Genomic DNA, 20,265 nt, shown 5'->3' with positions numbered 1-20,265 from the left:
AGATTAGATATTAGGAAGAAATTCTTTACTGTGAGGGTGGTGAGACACTGGAACAGGTTGCCCAGAGAAATTGTGGATGCCCCCATCCCTGGCAGTGTTTAAGGCCAGGCTGGATGGGGCTTTGAGCAACCTGCTCTAGTGGAGGTGTCCCTGCCCATGGCAGGGGGTTGGAACTAGATGATCTTTATGGTCCTTTCCAAACTAAACCATGCTATGATTTACAAAAAACCAGCGCTCTTCCATCAGAGCTGGGTACAGCACCCTCAGCTTGCCCGCAGCAGCGAGCGCACCCTCACGGCAACGTGAAGGATTCCTGGGTTCGTTCCACACTTCGGCTAATTAACTCCACAGTCGGGGCGAGGGAGGGCTCCTTCCCGTTAATGCTTATAGAAACCACCAGGCAGCCCCGGACCTTCCCCGACACCTACGCGTTCCATTGGGGACCCCGGGGCGGAGCGAAGCAAGGCACCGCCTTCCCCCGGCCGCCGCCACCGCCTCCTCCTCTTCGCCCGACATGGCGGCCACAGCGGAGCTCTGCGGCCTCAGCGACGAAGCGGCCTACGGCGCCTGCTCGGAGCCGGATGCCAGCACGAAGGTGGGGTGGCTGGGGGTGACGAGGTCGCCCCGGGGGCTGCAGGCGCGCCTTGGCCCACCCTCCGTTTGCCGGACGGAGGTGCGGAGGGTGGGAGGCGTTATGGGGCCGAGAAGGGTTCCGGAGCGGGCGAGCGAAAAGGGTGGCCGGAGACAGCTCGCGGGGAGCTGTCCCGGCGCTCGGGGTGCATCCTTGCGTGGGGAGGCCGGCTCGGGGTCGGGCCACCCGGCTCGGTTTCACTATCGTGGTGAAGGGCGGATCCGCTGGGCCAGTGGTTGCCAGCCCCGGTGCCGTCCCGCCGGGTGGCCGGGCCGGCCGCGGCGCGCTCGGCCGGGTCGGCCCTTTTGCCGGTGCTCGGAGCCGCGGTCAAGCTGGGGCTGAGGGGAGACAGCGGCTGCGCTGGGACACGGCCTCCGGGGGCTCTTCGGCCAGCTCATGCCAGGATTGCAAAAAAAATCCCCCGAACGATTTTATTTTTTTTATTAGAACCTTGTAATTGCATTTCGGTTGTTCTACATCTCTTTTTTTTTTTTTTTTTTTCTTTTAATACACCTGTGAAGTCTATCCTGTCTTTCACTTTTCATCCACTTAGTTGTTCATAGCCCTTGGTGTATAAAGTTACCCAGTGGATTGAGAGAAATAGCCTTGCAAGAATTGCAGACCAGTTTTGCTGCCATGAGATCATGAAGCTTGACAGAAATTCAACACCTGTGCAATGAAATAATAAAAATAATGCGTTCATGAGTTCAGCTTTATTTAACTTCTATGTCTGCAGTAACACCCAAATAATCACGTGCTTAGATGCAAAGTGGTTCATGTGTAGTACAGCTCCATAAAATAATAATAAAGATAAGAGTGATACCCTCTTTTGATACCACTGATAATATATATTGAGTGATACCACTGGTGGTTTTGTTTATTTGTTTTAAACATTGTGTTACAAAGGCATATTTATTTAACACAAATCTGTATGTGTAGGATTAGGACAAAAGGTTTTATTTACACTTACTGTAGTACTCTATTTGTTACTTCTAAACCTGCTAGTTTTAGATTAATTAGTAACTAGCATCTTTACTAACACCCATAATCAATTTCTTGTTGATGTATTTTTCCCCACAGGATTTTATGTTTCAGCAGACAATGCTAAGAGTGAAGGATCCTAAGAAGTCACTGGATTTTTATACAAGAATTCTTGGAATGACGTGAGTAGAAGTTGTATGCCACAATAATTTTGTTCTTTTCTACTATTCTTCTGAAAAGTTTTTGTTATTTTGATGTAATTATACTAATTGGTCTAAGTATATAAACAATGTTGGCCCATGACCTGGTGCCCAGCTGGACAGTCTGGCAATCTCTGAGAACTCCCATGGCACAGTTAATGCCTAAGCTGTAAATGAAATAATATTGGCCTTGACTAGAAATTTCTTTTTTTCTTAAATAGGTCACTAATTATCAGTGTACAACTTGTTTATTTCCTCCTCACTGAGCCTGTAGCTATCTGGTAACTTTCATGACAGTGCTTATAATCAGGAGTCATTGCTATAAATCTTGAAATTAAGTTTTCTCCTAGTTCTTGGGGGTGGCTTATGACCACCTCTGCTCGTAAGAGAACAAGGCAGTGGAAGCTGGAGATGGGGTTCAAACTCATTCTTTTGGAGAAGGCTGTTGAGAGGCAGATGCCCTGCAGTAGCCTAACATGTTTATGCTAAGGCTCTTTGCACATTCTTGACGTTGAAATGAGTTGAACGTTGAAACTCTTGAAATGAGTTACTGCAAAACAAAATTCTAGCATGGTTTTAAACATCTTGAAATAAGTCCAAACTGGAGTAAAATAAACTACTTCCACTTTAGTGAACATGTGGGCTTGAGAAAATTAGAATTATATACCTAGTAAAATGAAAAAAAAAAATTAGATTTGCTTTGCATGCCTACTTTTTCTGGTTAAATGTCGTACATAAAAATGGTTTGAAGTATGCCACACCATCTCTAGAAAGGAGGTGAGAATAGAGATGTATCAAATATTTCACAGAAAAGTGGGTGACTTCTTGCATCTAGCAAAGGGATACATATTATAAGCAACTTTTTCTGACCTCAAGTATTTTTTAATTGATTAAATTGTATCATTATACTTAGCTATTGAAATGGTAAAAATATTTCATCTAAAGGTATGTTTGTTTTTCAGTCCTGAAAGCTTTGTATTTTTAAGCTTTGTCTGGTGCCAGTGAGCTCCCCAGAACAAAGTAAAGTTTCAAAGCAAATCTTTTTATTCCTTGGTGATATTTTAAGGTGGATAAAGATCTTCCCGAGGAAGTACAGACAAGTAACAGAGTGACAACCTCAAGATGCAAGCCTTTACTGGTTTTGCCATTCAGTTACTTGATAGGTCAGCTTTAAAATATTGATTTTTCTAATTTTTGTAGGTTTGTAATATGTTCTGGAGTGTTTCTATTTGATACTTCAAAATTTAAATGCTTTAAGATATGGATTACAGTCAGGAAGGCAAAAAAATCACAGTAATAATTCTTCTATGAGGGAAGCATCTTGGTTTATTTGCAAGCTACCTGATTATCTTTTAAAGTTACTATTTCGAAATAATTGTTGCCATTTAGACTGCTTCAAAAATTTGACTTTCCTGCCATGAAGTTCTCGCTCTACTTCCTGGCATATGAAGATAAAAATGATATCCCAAAAGATAAAGCTGAGAGAACACCCTGGACCTTCTCTAGAAAAGCTACACTTGAACTGACACAGTAAGTATTAATATAATGAGAGATGATATTTAGCTAACAGTGATTAAATGCAAGTGTATGAGTGTAAATCCTGTTGGATTGAATAAAAAATGTAATCATTACTGTGGAAACATATTCTCTGTCCTACAGCCTTAAAATATGTTTGAGATCTTGGATACTTGGCATTCTTTTTCCGAGCTCTTCCAAACTGCTAGGTGAACAGTGGTACATAAATACGAAATAATGCTCGCTGTATTTTGAGTATGCATGCCATCTGGGTAGGGAAGCCACACAACTTAGAAAAACTCAGCGTGATTAGAGTTTTATTTGGATCCCCAGAGCATCCTAATAATGGATAGCTATTGCTTTTGCAATCTAATCAAAAGAGGTATTAAGTCAAAACATACACTTCCTGTAAACAAGACAATTTGGTTAATACTACTAATCATGGTAATTGTACAGAAAGAATCTCCAAAATACCCGTCTTTGTTGACTTGAGGACCTGCAACCCTCAGTGTTCCTCAGTGATGGGTAGATAAACCGTCTCACGCAGCGCAACCTTCTTTCTAATCTGAATGAGACAAGAGTGTCTCTGATTTGTTCAAATGTAGAACCTGAATGCTAGTGAAGGGCTGTGAACATGACTGGATCAGCCCCAAGACTATCCCTAGGACCTGTGACTAGGGGAAATCTTGATAGCTTAGTGAATGCAGCCACAGCTGAAATTCTTTGGTTTCTTAGGAGAAACAACTTACCTTCCTGAGGAAACTGAACATTTAGGATTTGTTAATTTTGATGCTTTTCTTCAATATATAATAATTATTTCTCACAGCAACTGGGGCACTGAAAATGATGAAAATCAGTCTTACCACAATGGCAATTCAGATCCCCGAGGATTTGGTAGGTCTTTAGTTTTGTGTTTGCAGTTTTTAAGCTTTGGTTTATTGTGATTACATTTTTTTCTCTCATGTATTGGGGAAAAACAGTGTTTCAAGTGTTTTTTAGAAGACATCAGAGTAAATTCTGTGCAAAGGTTATTGGGTAAGCATGTGCTGTAGGCTTTATTTTTATGAGGACTAATAGAGAAAATACTTTAAACTTATATGGATGAAAAGACTTTTCTAGTAGGTTACTACTTTGAAGAAAACGTACAGCCACTTGGAAAGAAGGGAAGTTGCATCTCATGCTTTACCTCTCTTCTTCCAGCATGTAATGCTGTGAAAGATCATGAAAATAGGTCAACAAATGTGTTTCAGAGTAATGAGCCACAGTTACACTTTTTATAAAGAATCTAATCCTTTGGCAAGCAAACACATGCTAATAGTAGCTACTGAATGAAGAACGGTAATTGCTCTTGTGTATCTGATTATCATGGTGTTCAGGCTGATTTATATTTGGATTTCTATTTTATAATCCACTGTTTACCCACTTGAAGCTAGAAGGAGAATTCTGTTTGTAGCACTGAGTATAGTGTTTGTGTGGCTTGATTTGATATTTTGAGTGCTTGAAAGGTCACTGGCTTGTGAAATAAGTTTCATACTCAGTGTAGCCACTTGACATTTAAAGCTTCTGAATTGATTTGTAAGCTCAGGCCTTGCATAGTGCTAGTGTTAGTCTCTACAAATAGAGCACTAATGATAAACTCTGTGTACTGTTGAACTGAGCAAATGCAACAAAATGCTGTTATTTGGACATGCTTCAAGAAAGGAAATACAGATAAAACAGTTTGATTGAAAATCTTACTTTTTCCTATTCTAGATAATATTCTCATCTAAACAATATGAGATATTTTAACTCTAGAGTTCCTAATTTAAAAGGCATTATCAAAAAGCCAACTTTGTGAAGGAGAATAATGTTAATACCCAAAATGCTTGTCTTTCTGGAAGCAGTTTTTTTCTTGTATAGAATAATATCTTATGTGAACTACAGCATGTAAACTTTTAGCACAAGATGAAATGCTGAGCAAACCTTTTCCTAGAACACTCAGCAATACTTACAGTATACTCCGTTTTTTTTACTTTGTTGCACAGGCCACATTGGAATTGCTGTCCCTGATGTCCATAAAGCTTGTAAGAGGTTTGAAGAACTAGGAGTGAAATTTGTGAAGAAACCAGATGATGGTAAGTCTTGATTAGAAATGCAAGTCAATTTTCTTCCTTGTTTTTAATATATTCTGCCTAGTAGATCTACCTATAAAGCAAGGTAGTACATTTCTAGTAGTTGTCACTGCTTAGAAGTTACCCGTACGCTTTCTTACACAGTGGGCAAAACTAACAATAGATCCATCTCGGTAACAATAGCTAATCAGTCTAGCTACATGCCTTCTGTAGGTAGTCTGATCCTCGCTAAAATTCACGTGCTCCGTTGATGTCATGTTTACTATGTATACCACTGCCTAGAGTTATCGCAGAATTTACTTTAACATGGATCAAATTCCAACATTTCTTATTTGTTTGGTTCTTATCATGTGGAATAAGATGACTCAGAAGACTAATTACTTCCACCTATTAAAATGGAGTAATTAACTTTTCTGGCAATTTTTATTTAAATCCACTAATGCCACCTGCTAGCTATTATAATTTTAACTGTTCTGTCAGCTCTGGTAGAAATAGCCTCATTAGTCTCTATCATATTTGATGTTATAACTTCTAGTAAAAAAAATGCATAATGTATAGCTCAAGTGTCTAGAGAATACATGAACCAAGAATGTCTATGTAAAATAGCCTAAATAGCCTAAAATGCTAAAGAAGTCAGTGGTGAGAAGTTTTGCATTTTTCAACTGGATTCTCTTTCATGAAGAGACCTCGTGAGAGTTCTAGGACCTATGCATTCCAAAATGGACATCTAATACTCAGCACCATGCACAAATCTGTGATACTTCTTCCTTCTGGCTATAGAAGGCAGACTGTTGCCTGTACTAACAGTGGGGTTTTTTTTTTTTAGTTTGAAAGTAACATTAATACATGAAGCTTCAGTTTACACATATTGCAGTTGAGCTTCTAGATTCCTTGCTAGAGGAATAAGAACAAGTAATTGAAAAGAGACTTAAGTGAATTTAGAGAATGAACACTTACAGGGGCATATGCAGAAAAATTATTTCAATTGACAAAAGATACAATTTCAAAGTGACTTTAATCTACAGCTTTGTTGAGAGCAAGATTGACAATTTAGCATACAAAGATCTAAGCTGATTAAAAACTAATCTGGGTGTTTCAGAATTAGCTCTCTAAATTTGAACTAATTGCCATGCAAAAGGAAGAAAAAGGAAAACTACTTCTCAAAGTAGTCATATTTGACATTAAGAACTAGTCATGTAGTCCTAACTTTATCTTTTTTTTTTTTTTTGTGCTAATAGGTAAAATGAAAGGACTTGCGTTTGTTCAGGATCCTGATGGCTACTGGATTGAAATTTTGAATCCTAACCACATGGTGACTCTTACTTAGTTCTGATGAAGTATATTATATAGGAGATGCACACCTTCAGGCCCCCGGAGAAGATCTATAACAGCGTTAATGAAATTCTCGCTTAATAGAGAGGAATCAGTCATGTTCAGAGTCTCCTCTAAAACTATCCCCTGGGACCTCAGTGTACTTGAATTCCTTTTTGTTGTCCTGTGATGCCACTACAATTTGCTTCCAATTAGGAATGCTCAACCATCTTTTGGAAGAGCATGTACACAGATTCTCCTCTAGAACACCGATTATGTTAATATTTCAATAAACACTCTCAAAAGATATGTGACCAGAAATTCACTGCATCTCACACTGTTTAGATAAAAACTAACAAGAACAACAACAAAATCCTGTGTTACTAGTGATGATTTTCAACAAGGATGAAAAAAAAACAAACTTCAGGGTACTTTTTTTATGAAGTCAAAGGATCCTGAAGGCTTCATGCTCTGTCTTATATACTAGAAAATAAAATGTCAGGCTAACTTTGAGTAGTAGCATGTTTATGAAAGTCCTAATGCTGTGCCAAGCAAAACTCTTTAAGGAGCAGCTTTAAACAGCCTGGAACAAGAAACTTTGCTGAGGCAATAAATCAGTCCAGCAGAAAGAATTCAGTCTTTCAGCTTCTGCCTGCTGAATGACAGCCAAGATAAGAGGTCTCATAGTTGCTAACTCAGTGATCCTTCTTGTCTCTTCCAACACTAGAAAAAACTTGCTTACAATTTTTCTTTCAATGAAAGTCTGGGGCTATATTTAACTTAAATGCTCTGTGCGTTCTGCATTAGGAATTTAATGAAAAAGAGTATTTGAAACAACAGCTTCCTACTAGTAGATGTTTTGATCTGCCCTCTCAGAATGAGTGACGGTTATTGAAATGATACCTGTAAATAGCAGGAAAATATGTAACATTTACATATGTTACATATTTGATTTTTATGCTGTTCCACCTGTTATGAACAGCGCAATACATGCCAGGTTTTTAAACCCTGTTTTTCCTTCCAACAAGGAAAAAACCCTCTGCCCTTTCTGTGGTTCAAGTAGCACTTAATTTCTACTAAGTCTTCAGTTATGTGACTATGGAATAGTGTAATGGCATTGCAGTTCATTTCCAAATAAAGCGTTGGTGCAAACTACAAAATAATTTTAAAGCAGTATGACCTGTTCCTTTGCTAATTGTTGAATCCTAGATAACTGAAAGGCTGTTTGTTTTGGTTCATGGATTATTGAGAAGAAATATGGTGATGAAAGATAGAATAGGAATTGGGAGTACAGTAGTGAAGAAGAGAACTGACTTGATTAGCAGGATGTTTTAGTAACTTAATGTCCACAGATGATAATAACTGTCAATAACTCCCTGTCTTATAAGTTAAAACAGAAATGTAGGCAGTATTACATTGGATTTTACTGCGCTAATGTAGATGTTAATGACTTAAATGCTAAGTGTTACTGTCCTGTCTCCTTATTTGAAAAATCCTTAATTCTGTCTGCCTCATCTTAACATGATAGCATATATAAACTCGGTAATTTTACAGCACTCCAGGTGAACAACCATTCATGTAACTTAATCCAAGTATTTTGTTTACCCTTGGAAATGAGTAAAATAGATTATATGCTTCATCTGAGCCTTAGGTGTTGGAAAAAGGATTGTGAGAACTATTGCTCTGCTTAATACCCCGTACAGATGTGCAAGCAATCATAAATTCATTGGAAGGTAGACATAGTAACTCAAAAGATAACCTTTTCTTCAGTTTTCTATTTGTTATATGAAGCTCCCCTGATATTTTAAATGGTCATTTTTATGACATTTTCTGGCTGTTCTCTACAAGTATCTACAGATACTGTACTTTAGGTGGTGCCTTATCAGTGTCATTCAGATAAGAGATTCTTTCCCTTCTTGAATATTTGCCAAGTTACCTTTTTTTTTCCTGCAACAATAAACACTTTGCTCATGGTTGCATTCTTTATTTTTGCCCTCCTATACTTGCAGAACTAATGCCTACCCTGTTCCTTGTCTCATTCCTTATGCAGTTGGTGATTCTCCTGTACATTAGGTCATTTTGATAGGGACAATTTAGTTACTACTGTTTGGAGTGAGACCTCCTGAGTAAGGGAGCTGTCTTAATAGCTGTCACCACACGATCTCAGTGTCATCTTCCTCCCAGAGGCTGGGCTTCTGACATTGCACCCCTGACTCCAAGCAGGCTAATACAGTTTTTTAAAGTGGCAAAGATTTTCTTGCATGCTGGGTTATTTTTGTGCTGAGTTTCTTAAGGAGAAAACAGGAGCCAGTTCAAGACTCCCTTAGTCTCCCGAATGAGTAAATAAAGTTGTTCCTTTTAGCACAGCACAAAGTTAGGTTGGCTCAGCTGACTCTTGAAACCTCGCCTTACTTTGAAAGGTACGCAATATTGCAGAATATCCTCCAGCAGCAATTAAGAGAACTCTTAGTTTGAAGACTATTGTAGTGTAATTTTAGTACGCTATCTCCTGAAGTTAGTAGGATGAGAATAGCATCAAGAAGCATGAGAGCTACCACGATAAGACAAAGCACTCAGTTGATTGCAGGTTACATAGGATTTGATGGATAAACTGCATTTTTCATATGCATCCCTTCTGCTGCTGCTGTTCTGAAACAGGAACTTAAAATCAAGTAAAACCCAACTGAAGCACAAGTGCTAACTGCAGTTCCTTACCATTCAGAATCTCACATTAAATTGTGAGTAGAAAAATTATTTAGACTAATAGTAGTATAAGTGAAGTTGTATAAAACTAAATTTTATTTCAGTCAATACAGATATATCATCTAAAGCCTTATGACCAATTTTACGAGCACGGAACTCGGTGGTTCGTATTTTATCAGCGTACAGTGTTTCATTTAGACTCGTTTCACTACACTTCAAAGTACAGGTGTGACTGGAAAACCTACTGACCCAATTATGTGGAATCCAGTAATTAAAACCGGGATAGTTCATAAATCAGATGAATAAGGCAAAGGGTGCGCATAGGTAGTTCAGTGGTAACTACACAAGGAGGAGCAGGCTACGTCAAAGTTCTCTGCTTAGTACTCAAATATTCTAAGCATGTTTGCTAATCTTGGAATGACCTTTGGGTTTTTTATGTGCTTGACGAAGTGTAGACAATGGGATAGATAGATGATGAGGTAATAGGAAAATAGTAGAAACACTGGCATCTACAAAGTAGTTAGAGCAATATCATGAAGTGGGCAAGGTGTGTTGAAAAAACTTACTGCTGCTTGCCATACTAAGAACTAATTAAACCCACTATTCTCAGTTACGAAATCCAAGAATAAGCTATTAAAGACAAACATTTAATGATTCTTTTAGCCTGCAAAAGGTGTTACAGATTTTAGTTGTAAAAACTTTTGAAATTATTTGATGTTTACAGATAATGTTATTTTTACTTTTTCCAAGGTAACACTTCTGCTAAATAAAGCATGGAATTAAATAGCATGTAGCACTTTGCCACGTGGAGGGCCTCAGTTCAGTTTAATGCGGAACAGTAGAAATTAAGCCAATGGTCATGTGGAGCAGGTCCCCGTTCTCCATACGGACAGGACGGGAGGCAGCGTAGCCCTGTGCTTCCCGGTCTCTCACCGATCCCCCCGTATTCTGCTCTCCTGGGAGACCGGTAAGAGCCCCGTTACTCTTAAAATAAAGGAAATGTGTATTTTGGACGCCGCCGAGCACCAGCAGATGTGAACGGCGGGGAAGGTTAAACATCAGTCGCTATTTCATAAGGGCTGGGCGTCTAAACGTCCCTGGTGCCTGAACGAGTCTCCGGTTCCTGACAAACGCTGCCATCCGCTGACAGGTGGACGCAGCCATGAAGGACCCAGACAGCCCTACCTGGGACGCCGCTATTCCAACACCCGCCTAGAGCAGCTCCACTGGCACTGCCGCGGCCCCGGCCTCTCCCGGCTCACCGAGCGCGGTGCCGGCGGGCACCCCGGCCTTCCCCCCCGCCCCTGAGCGGGGGGGCGCAGGAGCGCGACTGGCTGCAGAGATGCCCGCGGCTCCTGCCAGCGCTGCCACAGGGCCAAGCCCCGAGCGCTCTTCCACTGGCCCGGCCCATCGGCTGCCGTTCTGCCTCCGGCCGCCCCCGCTCTGTGGCCGGAAGAGGAAACCCGGCGCTGGGCGAACGGAACTACGGAGGCCGAAGAAAGCGCAGGGCGCCACCGAGACCGGCTCCCGAGGGTGCTCGCTTACGTCAGCGCGCAGGAGGACGGCTGCGGTTGCTAAGTGGCGTCACCGCGTCGCTTGACGTAGCGACGGCAGCGGGGCTGGGGGGGTGGAGGCCTTGTCGTCGTTGTGGCCGGTGAGTCCCGGGGGAGGGTTGCGGTCGGGCGCGTCCCCCTGCTGGAGCGGATTCGTGATGGCCGGGCGGCGGCTCCCGGGGCCTCCCCCACGGTGGGCGCTGGCGGCCCCTCGGCGGGCCGACCTGCTGCCCGCCGCCAGCGGCTCCCACGGGTGCGGACAGGTCGACCCGGGAGCGGGCGGGCGGTGGGGCGACTGCGGGCCGAGGAAGCGCTCGGCCGCAGGAGGCGGCGGGCGATGAAGGGGTTTCGCCTGAGGCGCCTTTTCGCGGAGGGAGGCCGGGCGGGCGGGGGTCGCCTCCCCGGCGCCTCCAGGCGTGGAAGGCGGTGTGTGGGGAGGCGGCGGCCCTGGCTGCCCCGGGCGGGCGCGACCTTGGGCGAGTCGCTGGCTCTCGGCCGCCCTCCCGGCCGTGGGTGCGATGCGCCTGCTTCACCTGCCTTCCCCTTTGCCAGCCCCTGCGCTTTGCAAGACCCTGTTACGGCCTTTATACAGGGTCAGTATTTTGACAGTTTGATAGTACACGCAGAATTTTCCCTGGTTCTCCTGGGGTCTTAGTTCTGAACTTGCAAATTGCTCACTGCTGTGAGTCATTTAAATTGCTTTTGACTTAGAGGAAGCTGTCGTATTATCAGGCTCTTAAAAAAGCCAACTTGATGTTAACTTTTTAGCAACCTGCCTGTGATCTTGCTTGCCGAGCAACACTCTGTGCTTGCGTTATTTTTAAAGCAGAGCACATGGACCTCTCCCAAAGCTCTGTGCTGGGATCACTTATTTTTTTTGTGTGTTTTAAGATTTAATTTGAGCCTGCTCACAACGCAGGTGTGTTTGATGTATCTTCTGTTACAAATCTGTAAATCAGATGCTTGAAGAATACTGTTCTCTTGTGGTCTAGTCACTTACGTTTATCTAAAAAGACCATCACAAACATTTTCATAAATGGCTTTTGAATACGTTTTGATAATACACGCCAATTTGATAATATACAGTACTTGTGGGAATAAATATTTACATATTACATGTCACTCTCCAAAAGCCAGGAGATCTTCTTTGTCAAACATCTGTTTTCAATTTGCTGGTTAAGGTGTGGTTACTTTCCATTTCATGAGACTACCTGAAAATATTTTTTTCTTCCTATTCCTCCCTTGCCTCCTTAAACATACACTTTAAAGAAGATTAGAGTGTCTCTTATGAGAGAATTCATAGATCAAGGTATCATCTGTTTAACAAATTAAATACAGTTTATTTTTCTTGCTGGCAGGTATGATGGGAAGAATAACAATAATTTATACTTGTCCAGAGAGACTCATTATGTTGGTTATGTATTTAAACAAATAAAGCCTCTATATTTCTGTGTTTCCTCACCCTACAGTTTTGGTTTGTTTTCCTGTTTGTAAAATTAAAGGCTTGCACAGAAGAAAGATCTGCAACTGCCTGAAGTATTGCAAAAAAACAAACAACCAAAACCCAAACAAAATGCCCAAAACCTTTAGCTGGCAAGAACGCTTAGGGAACTTTGTATGTGTCGGTAATAAAATGTGTGTCATACAATTTGTATAGACCTGGTTTAATTAGGATATCCATGTGGGAAAACAGTGTTCTCAGGGATGTTAATGCTGTATCAAGAATGTCAGGATGAAATTTTTGTAGCTTATAGTGAACAAGTGAATGGTGGTATGTTACCGTCTTTTTTGATGGTTAAAAAAATAAATGGTCAAAGTTAAATTCTAATGTTATGTTCTAATTTTATTAGAAATTTTCCCATAGAATGGAGGGATTTTTTTAAGAATTTATTTCCACAAAAAATTTAACTGAGAAATATGCATCTCACTCACTTTTGCCATAGGCTACATGCCTCTGTTTCTGATGGCGTATATTTCATGCATTGTTTCAGGAAATGGTACAGTTGTTGCTGTGCAGCTGGATGTTGTTCAGTAGCGTTTCTATGAGCTTGCTGTTCAATCCATCAGTTGTTCAGAATGGCAAAGAACCCTAGTTTTCAGGAAGTTGGTCATCTGCCTACAGGCTACGTCCACTGTGGATCTTCAGACAGCTTTACTGGTGAGTGGACCAATGTATTTTCTTGAGATTTTATCTTAAGGGTTTAGTTGTATGCCATTTTAACCAGGTTATATCAAGTGCATTAATACCTATTTTATATGTGTGTTAGTAAATAATCTGTGCTTACTATATTGTTCTTTGTATGTAGCTAAACTTATTCCTGCTCTTTGGTCAGCGGAATAGGTCTCTGAGCAGAACATAAAACATTAGCACTACAGCACTTAAATAGTGAGAATGTGCTTGCAGATGAGCAGTGCATAACTTCCTCTATGCTTTGAGTCAAAACACTTCTTGGTACTAATTGACAGTAAATGCTGTCATTGAATGGTTATTTACTATTAATCAGAGTTAACATTTGCTTTTCTTTTCATCCTTTCGCAACAGAAAGGTTGGAGATGAGACTTGAAAGTTCTGTGAATTTAATTTACGTGATCTTTCACATTCTGTGTCTATAAATTCATACTGCACTGATTACATTGTTGTTATTGGATACTAAGTATTAGTACATGTATTTTTTTCCTTTTCTGTTACAATTTTCATTCATAGTTTTGTTATTGTTAGTTAGAAGTACAAAGGAGCTTCTGTAGGGAGCATTCTGACAGAATCAAAGTATTTACTTGAGTTACACTCGGTATGTTGAACTATTTACTAAAAATTCCTATTTCCTAAGATGTTAGCTTATTGTACCAGAACTTAAGAGAACAAAATATTTTTGTATAAAAAGACGTGTATATCTATTAAAAAAAACAAACCATATGGTTTGAAACAATGGTATGTTTGTACAGTAGCTTTACTGTCATGCCTACCTTCTCTGTGAGTCTACGGTAATAGAAATTGTAATTAAAATAATATTTTGCTGGAATTTATTTAATGCATAACAAAATATTTTATGAAGTACTGAATTACAAAAAGTTGAAATACTACTCAAATCCTTTCCAATCAACTGAGAACGAATTCCCCTTTCTAGATAAAATAGCAACATAAGAGAATTATATTTAAGAAAATTCCCTTCATGTAATTCTGACAAAATCTGTATTATCTTGATAGGTACAAACTAGATTACGAAGGATGAAGTGTTTCAAGAGTATGAAATTATTTGCTCAGTGTTTATAATCCAGATTTATTTAATTTTTTTTTAATTCTAGCAATAGTCTGTTTACTTGCATTTATTTCTAAAGTTTCAATGGGGTTATCAGTTATGTAAACATTTTTCACTCATTTTATATAAAAAAAAAATCCAAATTATTCATGAACAGTTTCTTAAATTCCTTCTTCTGTGCTGGATATAAAAACAACTCTTCCATGTTTCATTGAAATAGCACTGCCTTTCAGAGGACTCTTTAGCGATAGCCCAGGTGAGGAGGCACAGAAGGGACTTCGTACTAGTCTTTACTGCAGCTCTGGTTTGAGAGTTGTTTAGTGAAGATGTGATACGTGTGTGCTGTTGGTGCTGTATTTTCTAGATCACATTTTAGTATGTCATAACAGGTTACAGATTACTTACTAAAAAGAAATATAGCATGCTGAAAACTGAAGAGCTTTTGTTGTTGTTTTTCTAGCCATGACACCCTTTGTGTAATATTGCGTATTGCCTTATGTAATGAATCCTAAGCCTTGTTTTTCATGTGCTCACTGTTGAGGGTGGCGACCAAGAAGCATGACTTCTGGTGGGGTCTTGGACAGAAGTGATTTGTAGCCCTTCTGACTTGAACAGATGCCTTTTGGTGGTGTTGCAGTTTTAATGGCACCTCAAACTCACCGAGAAGACTGTTTTGGTTTTTTTATTTCTGTGGCATGAACAAAGCTGCAGCATCTGACTCGTGAAGCAGTTAATTAACTCTGAATAACTCCTGGAAATAGGTTATGGTGTTGCAAGAGGCTTGTATTCTGAAGCTGGTTAGGTGTTCTTTGACCGCCAGGAAGAGGAAACACCTGTACTCTCTGAAAGGAGTGATGTTGTTTGATGACAGAAGATGCCAGAGGGATCCTCCTGAAGGGTTTTGCCAAGATCCCAGCAGCATCTATCTTTTTTTATCATAAATAATACTTTGAGTTGCAACTAGAAAAACATATGTTTAGTTATACAGGGAAGTTGTGAGCTCATAGCAACTTGCCACAACTAAAGCGGTATATTACCTTTTACTTCCTCAAACAAGAAATGTGCACATCACTTCAAAGGTTGACAGAATTTGTACCATTAATTAATCCAGTCTGGGAAGGTCTGAAGTCATGTATTATTTGATTCTGTATTTTGAAGGTGGGACTGCTCTCACTGGGCTCCTCTATATGGAAAATCCACAATAGAGATGAAACTTGCATTGGAAATGTGTAGTAGTAAACAAATAAATGAGTTCGAGTTCTTCTTCAATATACTAGCGTTTCCCACAAGAAGCATATAAAGCATGTGCACAATTTAATGAAGTTAACAGTTTCCAACACTTTATGTCATTCAAGCATTTGAAAGGCTCCTTCACCAGAGGCTTGCAGCCATCCTTTGAGTCCTGTGTTCCCCGTGGTCAGCATGTTCTTGTTTGAAACTGGTAATTTAGAATAGTACATTGTACCTGCAATTGGGAGAGCATGAAACATTGAAACAAATTTGTCTTGCAGCTTACACACAGGGATTTCTAAATTTCTGCTTTCACTGCTTGCTGTAGTTCAGGGTCTTGATGTTCATAAGGTCTGGCATCATCGACTTATTAGTGAGTGTCCCTAGTTCAGACTTTGTCCTCTTCTATACACTGTTTCTTGTTTGGAGAGATTTATATCCCCTTGAGAGGGAAGTGTGCTTTTGATTTTATTTAACTTGAAATGGAAACAATTTTCCCTTGAACTTTTCACCCTATTGGCACATGGCAACATCCACAGCTACTGGCAGCAAAGTTAGTGTGCATTCCCTTATCTTTATCACTTTTACAGTCTCTCAGTTTTTTGCAGGCAGTACCTGTTCTTATTTTTTAGAGATAAGAGTGGATGAAGGAAAAAAAGAACTAGAATGCAGAAAAAATGGAATTAAAAATAGATTTAAAAACCAAAATGTACATATATGAAGTATCGTAAATGAACTTCCTTAATCAATCAAAATTGGAATTAGCTGAAGAGAGACAGTGCCGTGTTGCTTGATGTGCACGTAACTTGCGCATAGTTGGGTTACCTGACGATCAACAACAGCAATTATAGACTTGTAAGATACAGAAGTCTTGGAGAAGTATAAAGGCTTGAGATTTGTGGCAGAGTAACAAATACATCATTTTGTTTGCTCCTTTGGTGTAATAAAATGTTTTATATTTTGAGGGCATTCCAATTTTACTGTTGTCTATAAACTCTCAAATAATTATGTTGTGATAAATATTTATGCTGGTATAAATAGATCCAACTGGAGTGATGTGAGTTAAGTTAATCTGGCTTGTTACAAAGTAAATGTTACTGGAAGTGTGTTGCATGAATCTGTTCAGAGTTGTCTTAGCTAATTGTAAATTAACCAGTGCAAATGGAAGAAACAGTCTGTTATTATGAAAACCCATAAAAATTAATTTACTCTTGTGTCAGGTTCCACGCTGTAATGGCCACACGGGTACGCATCTTCTAATTCAAGTAGCAGAGAGAGCCTGAGGAAAGCTGGGGTTTTGTTCCCATTTCTGCTGTGATCTGTGCTATCAATTTAGTATGCTCTATTTTTCTCAAATCTTACTTTCTATTTCTATCACTTTTTCTAGTTTAGTTTAAAGTTCTTTGGGACCATGTTTCCACAGTACCTTGATTTTTTTGCTTAAATGTTTCCAAGTGTTACAGAAGTGGAAATAATACTTCACCCCATGTGTGTGTTTTCTTTTCTTTGGGGTAGAAATGACTGGAAACACATGCGTATTTTCTAATAATACTTTAAAAATATAGCTTAAAAATGTATTTATGTAATGAATATTTCACTTGAAAGATTAATGCGTTAGCTGTGTACAGGGTATGGCCTCATCATTTTCCTGCTTCTTGTGGTACTTTCTTCAGCACTAAGTATGTGTCTGTTTTGAAAAGTGGCTAGTCGTTGGAGCACAGAAGGTGTCTCTGAAAATAACAATGGTTATTATCTGAAATGGACAACCTCTTTTTATTTAAAAGTAAACTGAAGTGTAACAATAGAAGCTGATTTAAGGCCTAAATTCTCCTGTGGATGCTCTTGCTACTGAGACTATAGAAAGCCTCTGTTGCTGAAATAAACCAAACCCAACAAAACTAACACCTCTTGTGAATTAAGAATTAAGAAAATAATTCAATAGAAGATATGACCAGTGCATTAATCTATATTGTACATTAGTGGACAGTCTCCTACTTTTATGTCTGAGAGATATTAGGGGATTTATTTTCTTACCTATTGGAGGGAACAAGAAGGTGTGAAGAAAACTGAGTGAAAAGGGTAAGAAAATTGAATTGTGCATTGTAAAGCTTTGCTCTTTGACACCTTTTAGTAAATAACAGAAGTCGTCTATCCTGACTGTTTTATTTTCTCCCAGTTCTGGAAAGTTGATTGCAATTCTGCAAAAACGACGATTCCAGTAGAGACTTGGGAGTTAAGACTATGCTTAATTGATCAAATTATTTATTTCTTTATAATTTATGTGCATTTTAATTCAGATAAAATTGCTTTCTAATGGTAACTTTAATTAAAGTTGTTTAGTTTTTAATTCCTTTTGTTGGAAGCTTTTTATTTTAAGTAAATGGATTGACAGAACAGTAAGGTGACAGAATTGTATGAAATATTTTCTGTTGTCTAGAATTGTCGACGCAATCTACCTCGAGTCCTGTTGTAAATGAACTTTAATGGAAAAACCTATTGGTTTCATTTTTCTTGTAATATATGGTAACTTAAAACTAGTTGCTTTTTTTCTGTAATCGCAGCTTGATCTTTGCTGTTTTTTAATATTTGTGCCCTTCCTAATACTAGCTGTTTCCTTTTTCCCTTTAGGATACCAATATCACCATCCCTCCAAGATGAGTAACAGCCATCCACTTCGTCCTTACACAGCTGTGGGTGAGATTGACCATGTTCACATTCTGTCAGAGCATATTGGTGCTCTAATGAATGGGGAAGAATATAGTGACGTTACCTTTATTGTGGAAAAGAAACGTTTTCCGGCACACAGAGTGATCCTGGCTGCTAGGTGCCATTATTTCAGGTGAAGAATAGCTTTTTGTCAGGCTTACAGGAAATTTTCATGCAGATAAGATAAACATTGTTTCTCTATGAACTTTTCAGGGTGTAATCATCTGTCCATTGAGTGTGACCTTTTCTGTGTGAATGTTTCCCAACACATCAAATCATTGTGTCCAAATATAAAAAGATAAATACCATGTCATGATGTTATTCTTTTGACCTTCATTAAATTGGATTTTGAAGGTAGTTTCGCAAATTCAAGAGAAACATAACTTCAGAACAGAATGGTTCTGCTATAAAATTGTTTTGATTTTTCAGAGTATGGATGGTGTGCTTCTATGGAATACACTCAATTAGAAAGTTTAATTTTGACAAGTTTGAATTGAGTATTTAAAGTGATCTGGCTGATACAGATTAGAATATATATCTTAAAACTGGGAATAACACTAATACAACTTTTTTAAGAGCCGGGCATTTTTCAATCTAAATGTAGTTAATAGAACTTCCTGATAATCTTCTTCTCATTAGTTTTGTCAGAGGGATAAGCTAATAACTAAATTAAAATATGATAGACAGCTTGAACACAATTTGCTTTCATGCTTTAAAAAATAAATGTGAGTACTTTGGTTTTTTTCAAGATTCAGGGTTTTATTGGAGTTGTCGTGTGCTGGGTTTAGAGTAAGGAATAGGGAATCAAGAATCCTGAGATTTGCTAATCTACCACTGCTGTTATAGTGGCAAACTATTTGTTTCATTTGCTTTCAAAATTTTTTCTTTTTTTTTTTTTCTTTCTCACAGCACTATATTTTAAAAAATAAATGTACAAGAATCATATCTCAATTTCTGCTTCGCAAACTGTTATTCAAAGTGGAAATGGAGCAATAGTTGTGTGGGATAAAAACATGATGCATAAGAATATTATTCTTGTGCAGCTGCTTTCAGAGCTGAGCTGCACTTTAAATGCCAAGTATAAGGGGTTTTCTTTTGTAGATTCTTAAACCACATCCCCTTTGTATTTCCCTTGCTGTAAATAGTTATTTATTACTTTCTCTTTCTACTTTTTGCCTGTGTTTTATCAGGATATAAATTTCTCCAATTTTATTTTTCTTACAGAGCATTATTGTATGGCGGAATGAGAGAATCTCAGCCTGAAGCAGAAATTCCTCTTCAGGACACCACTGCAGAAGCATTTACCATGCTGTTGAAATATATTTACACTGGTCGTGCTACACTACGAGATGAGAAAGAGGAGGTGCTCCTAGACTTCCTAAGCCTAGCACATAAGTATGGGTTCCCAGAACTGGAGGATTCCACCTCTGAGTATCTTTGCACAATACTTAATATTCAGAATGTCTGTATGACATTTGATGTTGCCAGTCTTTATTCCCTTCCCAAATTAACTTGTATGTGCTGTATGTTCATGGATAGAAATGCCCAAGAGGTGCTCTCCAGCGAAGGCTTCCTGTCGCTTTCTAAGGTATATCTTTTGTTTGGATTTTTTTCCCAGGAATGTTAATTTTAATCTGTATCTTCATGATAAGTTTATGTGGTAATTAACAGGTATCATTTTATACTAGTGAAACTGTGACAGTTGGAAATGTTCAAGCCAAGCTGAACTGAAAATCCTGGTAATCTGTTCTAAATTTTTTAGGTATCTAATTTTGACCAGTCAGTATAGCTAAATATAGTAAATCTGATGGAGTATTCTAAAAGGTGGGAGCAGGCAATCTAATCTTAATTTGTCTTTTTTCATCTATTCTTGAAGAATATAATTTGGCTTCTGAATGCTGCTCAACATTCAGTAAAGATTTTAAGATAGCAGAAGATACCCTGTTCTATTAATTTCTTGATACAGGCTGCCTCAGTGATGGGTGATTGCCTACTGTGTAAGCTAAAGCATTCTGGAAGTTGCTATGATTTATATTGCTGATTGTCGTGATGTTCTGAAATTGCATA

The 20,265-nt window shown here is 39.0% G+C and overlaps 2 protein-coding genes across 2 annotated transcripts in view; both read left to right on the top strand.

Annotated features, from left to right (window-relative positions):
* Nucleotides 1-493: 493 nt before the first annotated feature.
* GLO1 (glyoxalase I) lies at nucleotides 494-9,117 on the top strand. The gene is made up of 6 exons (XM_074168024.1): nucleotides 494-595; nucleotides 1,712-1,794; nucleotides 3,202-3,342; nucleotides 4,154-4,221; nucleotides 5,352-5,441; nucleotides 6,677-9,117. Exons 1-6 carry the CDS (start codon nucleotides 515-517, stop codon nucleotides 6,763-6,765), a joined length of 552 nt encoding a protein of 183 aa, XP_074024125.1. The 5' UTR covers nucleotides 494-514; the 3' UTR covers nucleotides 6,766-9,117.
* Nucleotides 9,118-11,046: 1,929 nt separating this feature from the next.
* BTBD9 (BTB domain containing 9) overlaps nucleotides 11,047-20,265 on the top strand; it is a 122,449-nt gene continuing 113,230 nt past the window's right edge. Inside the window, exons 1-4 of the mRNA XM_074166452.1 lie at nucleotides 11,047-11,106; nucleotides 12,997-13,163; nucleotides 18,121-18,331; nucleotides 19,423-19,786. Of these exons, the coding sequence (XP_074022553.1) occupies nucleotides 13,082-13,163; nucleotides 18,121-18,331; nucleotides 19,423-19,786 (657 nt within the window). The 5' untranslated portion in view covers nucleotides 11,047-11,106; nucleotides 12,997-13,081. The remainder of the gene's footprint in view (nucleotides 11,107-12,996; nucleotides 13,164-18,120; nucleotides 18,332-19,422; nucleotides 19,787-20,265) is intronic.

Source organism: Numenius arquata, chromosome 2 (genome assembly GCF_964106895.1).
Source record: "Numenius arquata chromosome 2, bNumArq3.hap1.1, whole genome shotgun sequence".
NCBI classification, from domain to species: Eukaryota; Metazoa; Chordata; class Aves; order Charadriiformes; family Scolopacidae; genus Numenius; species Numenius arquata.
This window is presented reverse-complemented; position numbering and strand designations above follow the sequence as displayed.

Excerpts from the sequence above, each read along its gene's own strand:
- GLO1 (XM_074168024.1), top strand. The coding sequence starts at position 515 with ATGGCGGCCACAGCGGAGCTCTGCGGCCTCAGCGACGAAGCGGCCTAC. Across the intron at positions 4,222-5,351 it reads TTCAGATCCCCGAGGATTTG|GCCACATTGGAATTGCTGTC; the intron begins GTAGGTCTTTAG and ends TTTGTTGCACAG. Across the intron at positions 5,442-6,676 it reads TGTGAAGAAACCAGATGATG|GTAAAATGAAAGGACTTGCG; the intron begins GTAAGTCTTGAT and ends TTGTGCTAATAG.